At 47.5% G+C, this 21,760-nt stretch overlaps 1 protein-coding gene across 3 annotated transcripts in view; it reads left to right on the top strand.

Annotated features, from left to right (window-relative positions):
* The window catches only part of Pkn (serine/threonine-protein kinase N), a 178,157-nt gene that overhangs the window by 51,762 nt on the left and 104,635 nt on the right, over positions 1-21,760 (top strand). For all 3 annotated transcript variants that reach the window (XM_075699852.1, XM_075699861.1, XM_075699868.1), the window contains 2 exons: positions 1,988-2,131; positions 14,094-14,166. In XM_075699852.1, the coding sequence (XP_075555967.1) occupies positions 1,988-2,131; positions 14,094-14,166 (217 nt within the window). The remainder of the gene's footprint in view (positions 1-1,987; positions 2,132-14,093; positions 14,167-21,760) is intronic.

The following is a 21,760-nucleotide window of genomic DNA, read 5'->3' as shown; positions in this document are numbered from 1 at the left end:
GACTGTACAATGAAAGTGCTCAGATGCTGCATCTATGAATAGTAGAATCAAATAATCCCCACTGCCGAATATAAGTCATTCGGCAGTCCACTTTTTATTGCAAGTGATCATGGAACGACGCAGCATTCTCTAGATCATATTGTCCATTGTGGATGGGGTGAAAGTTATGCATTTGTGCTCCAATTTCATGTTTGATGGTGCGCAGTCATCATCGTGAATTATTTGAAAACTATTACAAGAATACCGTATATGTTCATGTAATGGCCGCACATTTTTTCCAAGATTTATTGTGAAAATCGGGGGTGCCCAGAAAGACACAATTTTTTTTTTTTCGGCAGTATACTTGTCTTTATTGAACTATAGTACTCACTTGCACTGGCTCTGGAAATTATTGGCTTTTTCCGTAGCACGTCACCTGCTGGCTGGAATAGATGGTGATGCCCCACAGACCAGTGATGGTGACGCCTCGGAGGCAGCCGCTAAATCTCGAAGGCTGTGCTTCTGCTACGTGGAGGAGCTGAAAACTCGGCACGGCATCCCTGTTTTGCCACAGAAGGAAACACACACACACTCACACACACAACAGATAACATTGCTAAGGTTCTAAAAAATCAAGGGTGGGGCTAATACGCGGGTAATTTTTAAATATAATTTTTTACGGATTTTAGTTCTGGGTGCAGCTTTTACACGAATGCAGCCTACGCAAGTATATACGGTATTTGGATTTTTTAATAGGGACGCGTTTGATTCGGGTACCAAATTAAATACAATACTCAATTTGTTATTGCAACGTTCCGAACATTTGCATAACCCTACAGTTAATGCAGCTCCATGCAGGTAGCAGGATGCTACAAATAATAAAAAAAGTGTCAAGCATTTCAAAATAGCCGTCCCAAAATGCTTCCTTTTGCAAATTACTCGATTTCCGACTGATGATGTAAGTGGCGCCCATTTCAGCGCATTATGTTTGCAGGCTAGCCTTGTGTGTCACACATTTGCAGCACGTGCCATGCCTCAGGGCTTGTTTGTATTCCACAGGCAAACACTTATGAATTAGTAAGTGTACGATGGCATTTAATAATGAATACATCTTTTGGGACTAGATGACTGTGTAACATGTACTTGCGACTTAGACTGCGGTCAACAATGCTGACCACCAAATGATGCTACGATTGAGTCGGAGAGGCACTGCTTTCATAGGGCAATTAGGAAGAAAAAGAAAAGCATGGCATAATAGTTTTGCGGAAACCTGCAAGGTGGAGAGTAATTAATGAAGGAATTTTCCCTTCATTAATTACTTCTCTTCAGCTTGCGGGTTTCCGCAGAACTATTATGTCAAACTCTTTCCTTTGCTTCAAGTTGTTGACGAATTCAACTTCGCCCTACCATCTGCTAGCCACCTGGTTAGCTCAGATGGTAGAGCGGCTGCCCCGGAAAGGTGGTGGTCCCGGGTTTGAGTCCTGGACCAGGACGAATTTTTCTACAACTGCGAGGCTTTTCTTTTGAGGAACCCGTATAGGTTTTCTTTGTCGCAATTGCTACGAACGAAAAAGGTGGATGCCTGATTTTCCCTTCATTAAAAAAAAAGCATTTGTGCAGTCTGTTCTATGTCTATTTGAGGAAATAAGAGTAGCTTCAATAAATGCTCCTGGATCAGTTTCTTTTTCTTTAACTGTAATGCATCAGGCTAAGGATATTTTAACGCCTGTATGGCTTGACACAGTTCCGTAGTATCATTTATAAGGCTCACTTTGCCCTGCTTCTCCTATTTGTCAATTATGTCATTCCATTGAGACCTTCACCAAGCTGTGCCAAAACCCAGTCCCTCTGCAGAGGAACATTTATTCATTTTTGCATAAATGTTCCTCGCATTATTTTGTAATAGAGAAAGTATGACTTTTATGAAAAGTGATACTAAGAGAAAGTAATAACACTGGCATTAAGCATGTTTTTTATTATTGGGCCTTGTCTCCAAATGGTTGTGCAGTCTCGAGAACTGGAGATCCAGGTATACTGGAAAGATTGGCGTGGCATGTGTGCTGTGAAGTTTCTCCGGCTGGAAGAGTTTATTGATGATGACAGGCATGGCATGGCTCTCCATCTGGAACCTAAGGGACTTCTCTTTGCAGAGGTAGGTGTTCCTATTTTAATTTGGTTTTTTATTAAATTAGTTGGGAATAAATCTCTTCAATGCTGCTCACTGTATACTTGGAAGTATTCAATGTAGTATACTGGGAAGGACTGGAAGTGAGGATCAACTATCTCTGCAGCCTGAAGTTTGTAGATGACTTGCAACAAATAATTGAGGATCTTAGCCGACATAGTGTAAAAGTAAAGTTGAAGATTAATATTTGGCAAGAGAACAAGAATCTATGATTAGCAGTCAGCCTCAGAATCTGTGCAAGAGTAGGGTTGTCTAGGCCATTTACTTGCAGGGGACCCTGATGACAAAAAATTTACAGAATGAAAATGGGTTGGAGAGCATACAGCAGGTATTACCACGTCATGACTGGCAGCTTGGTGCTATCTAAAGCCCCTCCATCCACGTGCCACCGCCGCTTTTTTAAGTAGCGACAACCTTTGTTGTGCGCCGCCTTTTCCCCTCACACCAAATCCGGTTCCGGCATTTCCGCTTCCTGGAGTTGCGCTGCGGGAATTTCCGCTTTGACTGCTGTTAGACGATGGTGAGACGCCTGTGCGTGCTTAGCAGAGCTGTGCCAGTCACCATAAGAATGCAAAGGGGACAAGCTGTTGTATTCCGCTGAAGTAGTATAGTAGTTCGCGGTCGCTGTTTTCCAAATGCACGAAAAACGGCAGTGATCTCCAAGCACCCAGGCACTACATTCCACTGTACGTTGTCACTCGTGCCACAACCCGTTGTAGGTTGACTCAAAGCAGCGAACACGAGCAGATCGCTGGTTACAATAGGCGGTGGTTCTTGGATGGAATCGCATTCACAGTTTCAACCGCAGCTGGTGCTATTAAAGCCTCTCAATCGACGCGAAAGTAAACAACGCTAAAAAACATAGCGTCACTTCCACTCGGAACAGGAAGCTGCAGCTACATAAGTTCCGCTTGACGCCGGAAGCTAAGGGGTTAGTGAGAGAGGAGCGTGGAGGAGGTGGCAGGTTGGCGGTACGTAACTTGGTCGGCGGAAACGTGTATGGAGGGGCTTTAGCGCTATCCTTGAAAAGTGTGCAATCTTTGCATTGTGCCTGTACTAAAATATGGGCCAGAAACTTGGGAAGTTAATAAAGAGCTTAAGAAGTTAACGACTTTGCATCGAGCAATGGAGCAAGAAATGTTAGGCGTAATGTTACGTGATGGGAAGACAGCCGTGTAGATTAGAGGGCAAATAGTGGTAGCCAATATTCTAGTAGACATTAAGAAAAAAAGTTGGAGCTGGACAGGCCATGTAATGCATAGGGTGGGTAACTGCTGGTCTGGTAAAATTCTAAAATGGGTGCCAAGAGAAGGGAAGCATAGTCGAGGATGGCAGAAAATTAGATAGTGTAATCAAGAAATTTACAGGCATAAGATGGGGTCGGCTGGCGAAAGACGGGATATCTCTGAGAGAGATCTTTGTCCTGCACTGAACATAAAATAGGCTGATGATGACGAAATGCACTGTGCTGCTCTTATTACATGTGGTGAAGGCTTAGCTTGAAAGTGAAATGCCGACTGTGACGTAAAAAAAAAATGTTCAGATGTCAGAAAATGGTGCTCATTCTGCTCCGTAGAGGTGACAGGGGCTTTCATTTTCTGGTATTCTACAGTCGCCGACTGATAATACGGACTCAATGGGGACTGCTGAAACATATGAATTATGAGGAATCCGAAATACCAAACTCACCCAAAAATAAGTGACCTTATTCTACAATTGGTCAAAAAAGGTATACTCTGTTCTCAGAGCGTCACTTTCGGGAAATACAGTCACCGACCGTTTATTCGGACCTCACGGGGACTGCGGAAATGTCCGAATAAACAGGTGTCCGAAAAAGCAGATTAAGAAAAAAAAAATGAAATCCTTTATTTCCACGCACTTATTCGGGCTCGGCAGTAGGCTTGAAGAAATCGTGAATGCGCCGTTGCACGCTGTTCCGTTTACGCGCAATCAGATAAGCCTAAAGCCTGTTTCACATGCAAGCGATTGAGCGAACGGAGCGAACAGCGGCGCGGCACTGCGAAGCTTTTCGCGAGGTTTCGTTTCACATGCATTGCCGCCGCGCGTTTTCCGCCGCAGCGAATAGCAATGTTGCTGGCAAAAAACACGGGACTTTCAGCCAGTTTTGGTAGTTTGCGACTACCAACATAAGCATTGCTTTGTCTCTGCCTGTCAAATTTTTATTTTATGAATACATATCCTGTGCTTAGCAATTAACAATTTGTTGAAAAGCTCTCTGGGCATGTTGTTCGTACCCCATGTAGCAAGTAAATAAACATTGTCCTATACGCAGGCTTTCCCGCACTAGTCCTCCACTGGTCACGTGTCGAGGCGGGCCGTTCGGAAGTGGCACTGCCGCTCTGCCGCTGCGATGAAATTCCAACTTGCCCGAACCTCGCCGCTCACGCCGCTAGTGCCGCCGCCGCCGCTCGAAACAGATTTCTGCAGCGCGGCGGCAGGATTCGCGAGCATTTTCGCTTGCATGGGAAACAGGCTTAAATCTCGGAGAGGGTCGTACAGTCACTATAGGCGGCTGAAAGCACAGTCACTGCTTGTACACGCTCCGCAGGCGACGGCAGCATAGCACATGGTGCGTCATCTTCCGACTCAGATTCATCGTCCGGTGGTGCAGCAGAAACCTGACGAATGATCCCGCTGTCGTCGAGTTCTGCGCATGTCAATACAGCAGTGTCAGCACCTATGAAACTGTCAAATGAGACGGTGTCCGGAATCGCAATGCAACCACTGCGCAGGTCTCGGCAGAACATTTTCCGCGTCAGTAGGAAGCACATCGAAAGGCGACAAATCTTAGGCCTCCCGGCACCCGCTTGCCAGCATTCCCCAGCGCAGTCTGCGCGGGCACTGTCTGCGCCATTAGACCCTTGACGCGATGTTTACGTATGCCGCGTTGGATCACCGAAACCTCGACACAGCACACAAAGCAAACACCACCGCGCCGACACCAGTCGCACAAACGAAAAACGCGGCCTACTCGCAGCGTCGTGCTCAAAGAAACAAATCATGTGCTGGATTGTCTTGACATGGCTTACTAAGCTGAAACCGGAACTGCTGTAGAGCCACTCTATCGAACCAGGCAGAAACGATGATGATGAGCGGGGATTTCCAGTAGCGCCACTTCGTGGGGCAGCAGGGAGGCTCCGTTCAAAACAAAAATGGCGTTCAGCAAATCGAACCATGCACCGGTCAGAGTCTGTGCGTGGTGCTCTCGATCAAGTTGGCTCAAGGAGTGTCCGAAAAATCAGACGAGAGGTTGCAAGGTGTCCGAATTTTCGGCAGTTGTTATACATTACGGTCTATGGGAAGAATGGCGGTGCCGCGAAGCTGACCGAATAATCGGGCATGTCCGAATTTTTGGAGTCTGGAAAATCAGTCGGCGACTGTACCTTCAATTTCACCTGACTATTGTGCAAGATTCATCGTCGTCTGCAAGCGACAGTATTCTTGACATAGGGCCAAGCAATCAATCTTGTTGCAGTGTGGAAATGCTGCCGCCCATCAATGAGTCTGGTGCTAGTCACGCGAAATAACATGAAAATGAAAGTATCTTTCGAAAGTGGTTGTCCAAGAATATGGCCTAGGTTTGTCAACGCATGTTACTGTGCACACGTACACTTCCCCTTGACCTAGACATTCAGTGGTCAGGATTTTCTAAGAATACCTTCTGTCTTTTTTTTTTTTTTTTCCATGCTCTTCGCGCTTCGTCAGTGGTCAGCTGAACGATGCTCCGCACTCATTATCAACAGGATCAGCCGGCCGTGAACAGTGGATAATAAGAGTGGTACAGAATCGAGCGGAAAGCATCGCTACAAACATCGTAGCCCCTATATCAACCATTGTCATTCTTTTACTACAGATAGACGAAAGTACAATCAATGCATGGGGCACCGAATTGTCATTGGCGACCACTAGGTCGACTAGGCTTTGCTAGTGTCGGTTCTATGAAGCACCGATGACATGGCCAACAACCATGCTGGTGACATTTTAAGATGAAGATATCACTCTTTTGTTTGACTCGCTAGTCCACTAGCACCAGGGGATATTTAATGTGCCCCCTATGCATGAGACATGGGCATTTTTGTATTTCACCCCATCAAAATGTGGCCACCGCAGCTGGGATTTGATCCCACGATCTCGTGCTTAGCAGTGCAACGTTGTAGCCGCTAAGCCACTGCAGCAAGTAGCAGACAGTCGTGTAGTCCGAGGTTGATTTATCGCACAATGCCCTGTAAGGTGTCCGAGATTTCGGTCTTCACCGATGTCATGTGCGTGAAGTACTAGAGTTTCAGGACCATGCTAATCGAACGCTGCAAGCTTCTGATTTCTATAGGAGAGTTTGTTGTCGTGATAGTTGATACATAATGCCAAGAACAAAGACAGGGCAAGAAACTGGACAACAAAGTGAGGCAAATACAATGACTTGCGCTGTTTTTGTTCGCATCGGTGTGCGAGCGGACGCTTCTAAACAACAAAAAAAAACTTTTTTTTTTTTACGCTGCCATTTGGCAACAAGTGTTGCACGAAGTCATATGCTTGAAATGCTCTGCCAGCACATTCATGAAACGCTAATAAGCCATGTGATTGCCAAAAATATGAGAGCAGAGGTCGTATTTTGTAACAATCGAATACCTGGCACTCATTCTGGCAAGTGGCTGATCACAGTGACAGTGGTGGCATGGTTTTGTCAGTCTATATGGAAGGGTGAAGAGAATGAAAAATGAAATGGATCGTCATATGGTTCCCAGAACGTGAAAAACCCTTTCAATGTGCATTTGAAATGATTTGTAGCGGCTGTGGGTAAATAGTGCAGGATGCACTGAAGCATGGGTTCTCAAAGTGGTTTCCGTGGAACCCAGGGGTTCAGCAGGCTCCTCCTCAGGGTTCCGCGAGCCACTGATAAATTTTCCCTGGTTTTGTGCTTGCCAAGTAGCTAAGACGGCGAACCAGGCACATTTCTACCACTCGTAGATAGGTGCGCTAGCGTGCGCGCTGATGTATACGTCGGAGGATTAAAAGTTAGCACAACCCAGCTGGTTCTAGTGCAGTAGCTCGGCGAGTGCAGAACACTGCAAATGCGCGACGCAAAAGAGCAAAAACAGCACTAACGTCCAACCGAAACGAAGCAGTAGAGCCTGCATTGCCATAGTCATCAGCAGAAATAGTATGTGATACGGGACTGACAGCAATGACTGACAGCAATGCCAGAACGCTTCATGCCTAATTGGGTCCTTAAGCCTATATTTGTCGCCGCACGTAAGACCGCATTGGCAGCTGGCTGCATGCCTTCATAACTGCATAGTGTCTATGCATGATCACGTCGATAACCACGTGGTTGCGGCAAACAGTAGTTTCGTTTTGACTCGGTGTGCACATCGGCCGCATGCCTTCAAAATGCAGTCACCATCCAAGATTGCATTGATAACCACCGCGATTTTGTTTGCATTTGTTGCAACAAATGGTAGTTTCATTTCCACTTGGCGCGTTCGTCGACCACCAGCCTTCAGAACTGCAAGGTCACCGTCCATGATTGCATTGATGGCGAACGTGGTTTCGTCCGCAGTGGTTGCAGCAAACCGTAGTTTCACTTTGACTCTGTGCAAAGCTGTCAAAGATGAAGAGCACCGGCTACATCACAATGGACGGAAATAATGGAGATGTATGCATGGTATTGAAAAACATGTCTCGGAGGAAGACGCGTGCCGTGTCCGCACTGTGAAGGAAGTCGCGAGGCCTTCGCCGCTGCGAGTGTTAATCAGGCAAGCGATGACGAGAATTGTAGGTTCCGCAATGTACTTATGCAAAATAGAAACAGGATTTGCTGGTTCATTCTGTAAATGAAAGCGTGTTGATATTGCTACGGAACAGTATTTGCGATCACGAAAAGGCGAGCAGTGTGAAGACGACGATGATTAGAGGCTAGCGCGGGCTGTTGCCTCTTGGCCAAGTGCGGCGTACTTCCTTGCAAATATACTTGTATATAGCTTTTCGTCTGCGTCTTCCTACATAAAATATCTGGTGGAGGTAGACGTTTCCTGTAACCTCGTCACGGAGCTTCGCAGTAGACGGTACGTCGAGTCTTTCTTCATGGTTCCCGGCGACAACTCAACTCTGCCAGCTCTGACACCTGCTGCCACTTTGACGACTTACATCACTCTCCCAGCTCCCCGTAACCCTGGCGTATTCTCGGGCAAAGATGAGGAATACGTCCATGACTGGATCAGCCTGTACGAACACGTCAGCCGCAATAACTGGTGGGACCCTACTATCATGCTCGCCAACGTAGTCTTTTACCTCGGTGGCACACCCCGAGTTTGGCTTCGGATGCACGAAGATGAGCTCACCAGTTGGGATTCGCTTAAGCAAAAGCTCCGAGACTTGTTCGGCAACCCCTGCGGTCACCAACTTGCCGCGCAGAAGGCCCTTTCCGGCCATGTGCAGACTTCAACAGAGCGCTACGTCACGTACATTCAGGACGTCTTGGCTCTGTGCCGCAAAATTGACGCACACATGACTGAGTCAGACAAGGTTTCCCACATCCTCAAAGGCATTGCCGATGACGCCTTCAACTTGCTCGCTTTCAACAACGTGGTGACGGTGGATGCCGTTATAAAAGAGTGCCGCCGCCTGGAACTCGCTAAACGCCGACGTATTGACCAGCAGTTTGCCCGTCTACCCAACACCCCAGCGACATCTTCCTGTGCTGACGCTCCTCGTCCCAACAACACTGGCGATGTTACCAGGATCGTCTGGCGTGAGATCGAGGCCGCCTATCCGGCTGCCTTTGACTGCAGCCCCACCAACGCACCTGCAGTCACGGTTTCCCTGATCCAGGCAGTTGTCCACCAGGAGTTCGAAAACAAGCGTCTTCACACCATCTGCTCGGCCCATCGCCCTGATACCTGCCCGGCTTCTTCGATTCCGCCCCGTCCCACATCTTCTTACCCACCACATTTCCGCAACCCATCTGATTGGCACATTGCTGACGACAAGCCCATTTGCTTTCACTGCCATCGAATCGGGCATATTTCTCGGCACTGTCGCAATCGCTGGAGTTCCCCGACCCGGTCTACTTATACTGCCTTCTCTCGCCCCACAGGTGGCCCTTCTCGTCCCTATGCCGCACGCTCCGATAATGCCGCCACTGATTCTCCTGCGCCGAACCGACCCTATTCTCATTCGCCTTCGCCCCAACAACAATCTCGCCCTCCCCAGCCCCGTCGCTCCTATACGCCGACTCCCTTCAGACGCTGCTTCCAGCCGGAAAACTAGACGATGCAGCACCTCGAGGGGACGCTGCATTGCTCCCTACGCCGCCAAATACTCTACTGACGTTGCCCACTCATCTGATCCTTCTTGACGTGCAACTCGACGGTGTTTCTGTGTCTGCTCTTATAGACACTGGGGCGCATTTGTCGGTAATGAGCGCTGACCTTCATAACTGGCTCAAGAAAATAATCATGCCCGCCACGACGCCTGTTGTCCGTGTCACCGATGGCGGAACAGTCCCTGTAATTGGTATGTGTGCCGCCCGTGTCTCCTTTGCCGATCGCTCCACTATCGTGCCATTCACAGTCATCGCCCACTGTCCCCACAACACGGTCCTCAGCTTAGACTTCCTCTCCGCACATTCTGCTCTCGTCAATTGTTCCGCCAGTACTCTTCGCCTTGACCTGCCTGTTCTGGATCCCGCTGAACCACACCCCAGTCGCCTCAGTTCCGTCGACTTCGTTTGCTTGCCACCTTCGGCACTGACTTAAGTTGACTTAGTGTCATCCCCACCAGTCCCCGACGGTCACTACATCGCGGCTCCTATGCAAGACCTCCTCCTTACACACGGGATCGCAATACCTCATACAGTTTTATCTATTATGGCGAATTGCATCTGCCTGCCAGTGGTCAATTTTGGCTTACGACAGAAGTGCTGCCACGCTGGATGTCTCTGGCCTAGCTTTGCTCATTCGAGGATCACTCAGTAGCATCTATTGCAGTAGACAATTTAGCCGATTCTCCTCTACCATCGCACCTCCTCTACCGTCGGCAACTTGTACCATGGCCGACTTACAGAAAATGATTGCGCCCGACATGCCATCCGAGCACGCTCGTAAGCTCTACCGCGTTCTGTTTTTCTACCACAATATTTTTTACTTTAACGATCGTCCTTTGGCCCAAACTACAGCTGTTGAACATCGCATTAATACCGGCGATGCCCCTCCTATTCATCGCCGCCCGCATCGAGTGTCACCGGCTGAGTGTCAAGTTATTCACGCCAAAGTTCGCAGAATGCTTGCCAAGAACATTATTGAACCCTCGTGTAGTCCATGGGCGTCACCTGTTGTACTGGTAAAGAAGAAGGATGGCTCATGGCACTTTTGCATGGATTATCGGCACCTTAACAGGGTTCACAAAAAGTATGTGTATCCCCTACCTCGGATTGATGACGCCCTTGACTGCCTCCACGGTGCTCGCTGTTTCTCCTCTATTGACCTTCGCTCCAGCTACTGGCAGATTGCCGTGGACGATCTCGACCGCGAGAAGACGGCTTTTGTAACACCCAACGGTCTTTATCAATTCAAAGTGATGCCGTTCGGTCTATGTAACGCTCCTGCCACTTTTGAGCGCATGATCGACTCCCTTCTTCACGGTTTCAAATGGTCGACGTGCCTGTGCTACTTGGACGATATTATAGTATTCTCCCCAACATTTACTACGCACCTCGAGCGCCTCTCAGCAGTCCTGGACGTTTTTTCGTCGAGCCGGTCTGCAACTCAACGCATCAAAGTGCCAATTCGGCCGTCGCCAGATTACCGTCCTTGGGCATCTCGTTGACACGAATGGAGTGCAACCTGACCCAGTCAAGATTCATGCTGTTACGCACTTCCCTGTTCCGAAGTGTGTCAAAGATGTGCACAGCTTCATCGGCCTTTGTTCATACTTCCGCCGTTTCGTGAAAAATTTCACGGCCATAGCATGACCACTAACCGAGCTTTTGAAAAGAGACGCCCTTTTCCAGTGGAGCGGTAACGAGGCCTTTGCATTCTCGAATCTAATTGACCTTCTCACTACGCCTCCCGTTCTGGCCCATTTCTATCCTTCTGCGCCTACCGAAGTCCGTACTGATGCCAGGGGTCACGGAATTGGCGCTGTACTGGCACAACGCCAGCGCAGCCACGACCGTGTTATTGCTTACGTCAACAAGCTCCTCTCACCCGCAGAGCGCAACTATTCCATCATTGAGCGTGAGTGTCTGGCCCTAGTTTGGGCGGCTGCGAAATTCCGCCCATACTTATATGGCCGACCCTTTTCCGTTGTCACAGACCGTCACACGCTTTGCTGGTTATGCTCACTGAAAGATCCTACAGGAAGACTTGGTCGCTGGGCCTTACGCCTCCAGGAATATTCGTATTATGTCATCTACAAATCTGGCCGACTACACAAGGACGCTGACTGCCGGTCTTGCTACCCGGTCGACGAGCCTGACGACGCCGACAGTAGTACTGCCAACGGCATTTTCTCTGTGTCTGCCTTCGCTAACATCGCCGATGAGCAGTACCGAGACCTATCGCTGCGAGCACTCGAGTGTCTGCGCTCCACACCTACCGACGCATCCGTTCGCCGATATGTCCTCCAGGGCGGCATTCTGTACCGAAGGAACTTCCTCCCTGACGGCTCTGATCTTCTTGTCGTGCCAAAACATCTACGACAGACTGTGCTCTTTGAGATGCATGACGCACCCACTGCAGGACATCTTGGGTAACCTGCACGTACGACCGCGTCCGCCGCCGCTTCTATTGGCCTGGTCTCGCTCGTTCCGTCCGACGCTATGTTGCCGCCTGTGATCCCTGCCAGCGTCGGAAAACACCTCAGGTGCTACGTGCCGGTGATCTCCAGCCGATCACCGTCCCTGTGGAACCATTCTTTCGTGTTGGATTAGACCTCCTCGGTCCCTTTCCCATGTCATCCTCTGGGAACAAATGGGTAGCCGTCGCAACTGATTACACCACTCTATACACTATCACGCGGGCTCTCCCTACCAGTTGCGCCACTGACGTCGCGGACTTTCTCTTGTGTGACATTATCTTGCTTCATGGCACCCCGCGACATCTGCTTACTGAGAGTGGTCGTAACTTCCTCTCGAAAGTTATCGCCGACATTGTGCGTTCCTGCTCCATTCAACACAAGCTGACTACCTCATACCATCCTCAAACCAATGGCCTGACAGAGTGGTTAAACCGTACTCTTACCAATATGCTGTCGAAGTACGTTTCCAAGGACCACCACGACTGGGACATTGCCTTTCCTTACGTCACATTTGTGTACAATTCTTCCCGGCACAACACCACCGGATTTTCTCCATTTTATTTACTGTACGGTCGTGAACCGATCTTTCCCCTAGACACGGCACTTCCCCTTGCTGCGATATCAACAAGCGAGTATGTGCGCGACGCCATCGCCCTCGCCGACCATGCACGCCAACTTGCCCGTGCTCGACTGACGGCGCAAACCACTCAGTAGTGTCAATACAACACCCGCCATCGTGACGTACAGCTTTCGCCTGGTGCGCTCGTGCTCCTGTGGTCGCCCCCTCTTCACGTCGGACTTTCAGAGAAGCTCCTTTCGCTATACACAGGGCCCTACCGCGTGCTGCGTCAGGTGACGCCTGTGACGTACGAAATTGCTCCTGTGAGTTCAACCTCGTGCTCATCTCTGGAATCTAGTGATGTCGTGCACGTCAGTAGGCTCAAGGCCTACTACACTGCTTCCGATTCCGGCCTTTAGTCGCTCTGGGACGACGCTCTTGCCGCCGGGGGTAGTGCCACAGAACAGTATTTGCGATCACGAAGAGGCGAGCAGTGTGAAGATGACGACGATTAGAGGCTAGTGCGGGCTGTTGCCTCTTGGCCAAGTGTGGCATATTGCATGCTACCCCTAGCCTCTCTTGTTAGGGTGAGGGGGGGGGGGTATAGGAGGAGGTTTCCTTGGCGCTTCATGGAGCTTAGTAGGGTTCCTTGGAATCAACATGTTTGAGAACCCCTGCATTGAAGCATCCTTCCTCCACATACCGCAAGCCACACACTCCAGCACCGGCCATGGTGACGTAGTGGCTTTTTTGGCATTGCACTGCCGATAGAGTGGGATCGAATCTCGGCTGCAGCGGCCACATATCGATGGGGGCGAAATTCAAAAACGCTCATGTACCATGCATTGGGTGCATGTTAAACAAACCCAGGTGGTCAAAATTAGTCCCCCATTATGGTATTTTGGCACCTGAAACCCCAGAACTTAATTTAAACCTTTAACCCACTCTACAGTTCATATGGCGTACAAAGTGCAGGAGACTGTGTATGTCAGCTGCGTTAGTAGAGTGCAGCAGTGAGGCAGCAGTGGTAGAGCGTGGGCTTAGCCACTGACAGCTTGTGGGAGTGTTCAACTGCTGCGTCAGACCACCAGATTTCAGCCTAATTTGTGCGAAACAATCAGTAAATCGTTACTATGTTAACCAAAAAAGTTCTTGTTATATCCATTTATAGGAATTATTTTGTAGTTTAAATGGTGTTTTAATGCATGGGTTTCCATGGAAATTTCTAGGGAAATTATTATTACTGCCATTTCATACCCTTTAGTTCATTATAAATCATTATATTGTAACAAGGTTTGACTGTATTTCTTTTGGTAGTTGAAGCTGCATATGGTAAAATGCCGATTTTTAAATATGTTGAGAACAATAGACTTCTGCAAAAACTAAATTTGAAAAATTGAAGAAAAAGATGCTGTACAAGGCTTGTGTGGTTTTATAGTTTGAGTGCTGGCCAACCCCATAAGGTGACTAACTGTTCTTGCATTTTTTATGTGAATATGTATAAAGATTTAAAGGTTTAGATTGTAAAAGGATCTTCCCACTGGCTTCTTTCAGATTAAGTTCCTGAACCCAATGATCTCAAGAAAACCTCGTCTACAGCGACAGCGAAAGCTTTTTATTCACAAAGGTAAATTACTTTTGAAGCATTGCTTGATCTGACAATATGAATTTTATAAAAGTATATTTTATACAATTATTCTCATATGAGATGTCCTATAAAGCTTGTGCACCTCCTTGTGCTGCTGTATTCAGAAAAAAAAAATTTAAAATGGGAAAAAGCATACTAATCAGGAAAATGTAAAATCTGCAGTTCTAAAAAATTTGACACTCAACTGTACTTGACATCTATGTGAATCGTTGCACCTGAGTGGCCAGAAACAAGAGTTGTCATTCTTGCGGCTTTGACAAGCTTACGTTTGCAGTCCTCAAATTCAGCCTGGGTCAGCAGCTTCTTCGAGCGGAGAATTTTGGTGGGATGTTTTGACATGCCCACTCATCATGAATCGTACCAGCACAAACGCCAATGCGTGTGCATCGAGCTAGTGGGGCCAAGCGACCCAAGACCTACATTGTAATTTTCTTATTGCATAGTCTTTTAAGACAGCTGTAGGAAACTGAAAAGAAATTGAGCTGGTATGCTACGCTGGTATATGATGCCTACAATGCTGCCAGAGTGAAACATGACACTCACTTCGCGAATGACGGCATGTTTGAGCCATTGCCTATTAAAAGTGTGCATTATGCTTCCAGTGGCCTTGTGCCTTACGCGCTCTGAAACCGATAGGTGAAGATGCTTACCACACTAGGGTTGGTGGCGATAGCTGTGAATGCAACATGCAGTGACGTTGGAGGAGATTTTTGCTGGTACAATGAAACCTCGTTAAACCGTAGTTCGCTGGAGCTCGGAAAAAGTACGCACTAAACGGTAGTACTGCTTAACCGAAATAACATGAGATCGCTCACTTACCTATCAAAAACGGAAGAGAGAATGTGATAAAGGGGAAAAACATGCAGTATTTACTTACTTCGCGCGACAAAAGTGTTATTTTCGTTTGATGCCGCGGCAGCCTAGCAGCGACGAAAGCGGCCTCGAACTTAATGAAGCTGTGAGCCAGCTTTTATACCAGCCCCCTCTTCTCAGCAAACACTCGCATTGCAGATTGCTCATTAGTGTTGCATATTCTCCGTGCGCAGGTGCAGTAGTGATGCAAAAGTCGCGGGGCACCTTTTCATTGCGGGGTGCTGTTCTTGTCGCGACGATTTCATTCGTGAGGCTGACATAACGCGCAGATTCTGTCACTGTCGGGCCTGAATAGTCCGTGCTGTCGGTTTCCGTGTCATCCTTATCACTGTTGCTGGGCGACACTTCAGCAAAACAGAGGCAACGATGGCGAAAAGTCGAACCTCGCAGCCAACACCTCTTCGTGGTCGCGGCATCACTGCTGAGCAACTTCTTCGCATTCCGAATGCCACACATCGTAGTCAACAGTAAACCCATGTTGCGTGCCAGCGCCGACTTCTTCGTGTCACGTTCGACGGCACGAACAATGTCTAATTTTTCTTCTATGTTGAGCACCCGGCGTCCTCGCTTACACGACGCCACAACACTCTGGGAAGATGCAGAAATGACGTTGATGTTGATGTGGCTTCATGCGCAAACACACAGGGCGCTTGGAGGCCATTCAGATCTCTGAGGCTTGTTCTGCCGGGCTACCCAATGGACACGAAGCACCGCTGTGTTTGCGCGCCGAAAAGTGGAAATACTACGTGTTAACCGATATGTATGCAATAAGCTGCTACGGTTTATGCGGATACAAAGCACATTATGTTCAGTGGCCGCTGATTCTGTTGACTTTACAACTGTTAAAACGAAACTACTGTTTAAGTGGGTACGGTTTAACGAGGTTTTACTGTACCAGATTAGGAAACTGAGAGCGCACTGGAAGATGAGTGAGCGAGTATTGCCACAAAGCTGCTGCTGTGGGTGGCTGCTGTTTTCGATTGCATGTGACTCTGAATGTTGGTACTGAGAGATTCTGTTTTCCGGGAACGTCTAGACGGGTATTTAAGAAATAATAAAAGAACGCACAAATGTATTGGGTCATATTTTGTGTTCTATATCTCAAACGTTGATGCCGGGAAATTGTACATAACTGGATCATATCAGTGAGGTTCTACTGTACTTTAATGCATTGACAATGAGCAGTTTGGCTGATATGGTAAATTGTGGCGTAGAAAAGCTCGCATTGTAAGAAAACTCTGGTCATGTAAACTGCCAATTCTAACCTGTGATCGCATGTGCTAGCTAACCCCAGTGGGCTGTGTTCTTGACAACAAAGGAAATGACCGTGCAAGAGTGCACATGCATAAAGAGGGCATGTATTGCACTTTGTATGGAGCAATGCCAGCTAGCCTAAAGGCAAGAATTAGTTCCTCAAATTGTTGATGCTTTGGTATTGTACAGTTCCCGACCGATTTTCCAGACCTCGCGTGGATGGAAAAATACAGTCGAACCCAGCTATATCGAACTCGCAAAAAAACGCCTATCAGTTCGATATCGAGCATAATTCGATATAAGCCTGCTGAATAATTGGATGTCATAAAAGCACATACCATTTATAAAATAACTTTATTTGTGAAACTAGCTTAGTTTCGCATGAAAAGTCCTGCATTTCTTTCTGCTTGGGCAATTTCGCTGCATGCGACGCACGCAATTCTCCACATTGTCTAAGGAGTCAGGAGCAGCTGAGGCCTCAACCTTCCGCATTCGCGCAGAAGTACCAGACTGTGCGAGCACACCAATCACTTCGGAGGATGTAGGCAAAGGAACGTCGTTGCTTTCCTCATTGTGCCCATTTTCACTTGTGCTTGGTACGATGTCGGCAATGTAGTCTTCGTTTTCGGGCTTTCCCGTGGTCACGACACCATCATTTGCACTCACAAACTCGTCCACTGTTGATTCGTCAACAGCTTCCGGAAATTCTGACAGCTTGCTCCTAGTTTCGGCAACACCGGCAACGACTGCGTCGCATTCATCAGAATTTACAGTCATCACCGAGCACGCGGAAGCCGGCACGGCTGAAGCGATTTTGGATGAACCACTCGTACACGACCGTGCATACGCGTGAGGCGCCACGGGCACCGGAGCGAGAGTTTGACCGCTTTAGCCCTAATTTCCCCCTTATTCTTCAAGATCGTCCTGAGAGTGTTCCTCGGAATCATTCACGCTGCGGGGACACATTCGACTTCTCACCGCGTTCGACCCAATTTATGATTTTGAGCTTCACAACAAAAGGCAAATTCTGCCGCTTCATCACGGCAACGCTGCGGGAGAAGGCCCACAAGGAACACACACAATGGACCAGGAAAGCACCGAGACAACTCGCACTTTTGCCATTTTGCATGATGAGGGCACAAAAGCCTCTGATTGGCTGTCTTAGCAAGCGCTGCGGGCGGGCCAGGATCATTTTTTGCAGGGGGGTGTCGACGGCTCGTCCGAAGCAGCGCAGTCACGGTAGGGAGAGCGGTTGGATGGAGCCGCGCTGTCGGGGTTCCCCGCAACCGCGAGGGAAAGCCAACTTCTGGGGGCACTTTTCCGCCGCTCGACGTTCGATATATCGGGAGTCGCTGTTATTTTTGTTCGATGTAAACGTAATTTTTGCTATATATACTCATTGTAACTATACCGTGCCCAGAAATTGTTCGATATATAGAATAATTCGATGTAAATGGGTTCGATATAGTCTGGTTCGACTGTAGTCCGTAAAATTGAACAGTAAAAAAAATTCATTCACCCCCCACCCCCCCCACCCAAACTATGTATTAGACTTAAAGAGGCGTTAAAGAATTAATAATTCCCTAGCTCATAGGCAATGAGACTTGCTTTGACTTGTGCGTGTGACGTCGTCTCCATCGGTGGAGATCACAATGAAGTTAAGAGAAATGAGCCGCATTTCTTCGCACCACTTGGCTCTCGCCAAGGCACAGGAGGTTAAGCCGAGCACACGAATGCGAAGCCACACAAACACACACAAAGATGCGACATCATCTCGGAGACACACTTGCTCTGTGGACACACCACAGGCAGAATGGCGACTGAAACTTGATTTAAAATTTTTTTTAAATAATACTAAAAATCACTGCCCAAGCGCTCCATACAGATGGTTAACCAGCGAAGCTGAACTGTTCGGCCCCAGTGTTTATCACTGGGTTAATTCTGACTGTTCATTAAACGACAGCTTGGTAGACTGCCGGATCCTCGGTACACGGTTGCTGATTGCACTCGGCTGCACGAGTTTGTTCTTGTGCCCGGGCTGCAGCATCAGCATGGTGTAGACGGGCTCGTTCCCGCTTCTGATCGCAGCGTTGTTGATCGACAGCTGCCTGCTCCTAAAGAGTACATATGACGCATGGCCTACCCGTTTCGGAGCCGGAGAGAGACTGCTGTGCATGTGCTCAGCTGCAACAGAGGGCAACGACGTCACTATTCGCGCAGCTAATCCAACACCACCTAGGCACTAGGCCTTTTCAGTCCGATCCATGACGTCATGTTACCTGGCCTGACTGCCAAAGAATCTAATGGAGAAGCTCCAGAATAGGCAACAGTGATTTGGATGTCACCGCTTTCATCACGCCAACCTTTTCAAGGGAAATTTCGGGCCAGGTAGCATTATGTCATGGATTGGAGTAAACAGGCCTTGCGCTATCGAGGTGGTGTTTGCTAATCATGCGCCTCTCTTCCAACCCCCCCCCCCCCCCTTTCTTTCGCATGTGCATGGGGTTGCGCTGGAGGAGTTTTTGGCGTGCAGGTGACCGACAGACAGACAAATGGACTAGCCATATACAGCTTCGCTGTAATAACATATCCCGCAGCGAGTGATTATGACGATAGTGCTGACAGAAAAGGATAAAAAAGTGGCGTCCCCTGGAGCATTTTGTCAGCCAAGGAAGCTTGGGCATGGCCTCCGGAAAGGGAGGTTGGCACATGCCTCCCAATCTTGGAGGCTATAAAGTGGGCTACTGGAAACCAAGCCTGGTCAAGCCAACCGAAAATCCAGCATAGAGGGCCTTCAAAATCTGGTATTGTGGCTCAGAATGAACCGATTTAGTCTGATAAATTTAACTTGGGGCCTAATTTCGTCCGAAAAATCAGTTGCAAAAATGTATTAGCTCTGTGGGAACCTTGATGGTGGATTTATAAAGTTCGGAATATCCATCAGGTCGGAATTTTTGGAGTCTGAAAAATCCGTCTGCGATTGTAGATGCTGAACTTTCCACACATGTTGTACTCTGAGGCTTCAGTAGTTTGCAGATGTGGTCCCAAAAACCAAAGTGCGTGAGTGATTGTGTCTGCCCATGGTGGTGTTCTTAATTCACACAACCCTTATTATCATGAAGCCGCATCGATCACAAAAGTGCCTTCATTATATAGTGAAATCTCGATATAATAAACTTCAGGAGACTGCAGCAAATTGTTTCTTAATCTGAAACTTTGTAATAATGAAAGCCTCAAAATTAACCATTCTGCCATCAGTTCATCAGTTGTCACCATATGAGCTAGCCACAAAAACGTTGCTGTTGGCTCTCGACCCACGCCGTTATTTTTCATAGATTCCGCCACCATGCACCACCGAAGCACCGTATAGTAAAAGTGATGTGCGCAGACAGGCACGTACCCAGGATTTTTTTTATGATCATCATCATAATCATCGTCATGTTTTATGTCCACTGCAGGACGAAGGCCTCTCCCTGCGATCTCCAATCACCCCTGTCCTGCGCCAACCGATTCCAACTAGCGCCCGCGAATTTCCTAATTTCATCGCTCCACCTAGTGTTTTGTCGTCCTCGATTGCGTTTCCCTTCTCTTGGTACCCATTCTGTAACCCTAATGGTCCAACGGTTATCTAACCAGCGCATTACATGACCTGCCCAGCTACATTTTTTCCTCTTGATGTCAATTAGAATATCGTCTATACCCGTTCGCTCTCTGATCCAAACCACTCTCTCTCTTAATGTTATGCCTAGCAATCTTCGTTCGATCGCTCTTTGCGTGGTCCTTAACTTGCTCTCAAGTCTCTGCCCCATATGCACTGGCATAATGCACTGGGAAATGCACTGGCAAATGCATTGGCACTGGACATATTGCACTGGCAAAATGCACTGATTGCACACCTTACTTTTCAATAATAATGGTAAGCTTCCATTCAGGAGCTGGCAATGTCTGCCACATGCGATCCAATCTATTTTTAGTCTTCTGTGAATTTCCTTCTCATGATCAGGGTTCCCTCTGATTAATTGACCTAGGTAAACGTACTCCTTCACAGTCTCTAGTGGCCGACTGGCCATCCTGATCTCTTGTTCCTTTGCCCGGCTATTTATCATTATCTTCATCTTCTGCATAATAATATTCAATCCCGCTCTTACACTCTCTCTGTTAAGGTCTCGAATCATTTGTTGAAACTCGTCTGCATTGTTGTTGAATAGAACAATGTCCTCGGCAAACCGAAGGTTGCCGAGATATTTGCCGTCGATCTTTACTCTAAGCCTTCCCAGTTTAATAGCTTGAATTCTTCTAAGCACGCAGAAAATAGCTTTGGAGAAATTGTGTCTCCCTGTCTGACCCCTTTCTCTATAGGTCTCTCCCTGCTTTTCTTGTGTAGAATTAAGGTAGCTGTAGAACCTCTGTAGATATTCTAACGCGAAAGACGAGTCAGTAAGACGAGAACCTATTTACAGATTATATTTACAACAACGGTTGCAGCACTGACCGGTTAGATTCACAGCGCGAGCCCAGTTCGTTCTTCCTCCTCTTTTCTGGAGTGATGGCGCCTACGCGCCTCGTTCAAACAAACAAATACCACACGCATGCAGCAATATTTTCCAAGCTTTTTACGTAAGTGTTCTGTACTCCTTGATTACGTAGTGCCTCTACGATTGCTGGTATCTCTACTGAATCAAATGCCTTTTCGTAATCTATATAAGCCACATAGAGTGGCTTATTGTACTCTGCAGATTTCGCAATAGCCTGATTGATGACATGGATGTGATCCATTGTAAAGTATCTCTTCCTGAAGTTAGCCTGTTCCCTTGGTTGACAAAATCCAGTGTTAAACTTATTCTATTAGAGATTATTTTGGTAAATATTTTATATAATACTGGGAGCAAGCTAATGGTCCCATAATTGTTCAATTCTTTAACGTCTCCTTCTTTTTGTGGATTAGTATAATGTCTGCATTCTTCCACTTTTCTGGGACCCTTGCAGTCGATAGACACTTCGTATAAAGAGCCGCCAGTTTTCCAAGCATTATGTCTCCTCCATCTTTGATTAAATCGACTGTTATTCCACGTTATCCTCCCGCTCTTCATCGTTTCATGTCTTGCAGGGCCCTTCTGACCTCATTGCTAGTTATAGGAGAGTTTCTGTATACTGTTCATTACTGTTTCTAAGTGAACTATCGTGACTCCTCTGGGTATTGTATACAGGTCAGCTTAGAATTTTTCCGCTGCTTTTACTATATCTTCGAGATTGCTGATGATATTATCCTTCTTATCTTTTAGTGCATACATCATGGTTTGTCCTATGCCAGGTTTCTTTTTTACTGATTTCAGGCTGCGTTCATTTTTTTCGGCTTCTTCAGTCTTTCTCATTTTATAGTTTCGAATATCAGTTATTTTCGCCTTGTTGATCAGTTTTGACAGTTCCGCGAATTGCAAAACGCTGT

The sequence above is a fragment of the Dermacentor variabilis genome, chromosome 1, assembly GCF_050947875.1.
Source record: "Dermacentor variabilis isolate Ectoservices chromosome 1, ASM5094787v1, whole genome shotgun sequence".
Classification (NCBI taxonomy): Eukaryota; Metazoa; Arthropoda; class Arachnida; order Ixodida; family Ixodidae; genus Dermacentor; species Dermacentor variabilis.
Note: the sequence above shows the minus strand (reverse complement) of the source record. Positions and strands in the feature narration are given on the sequence as shown.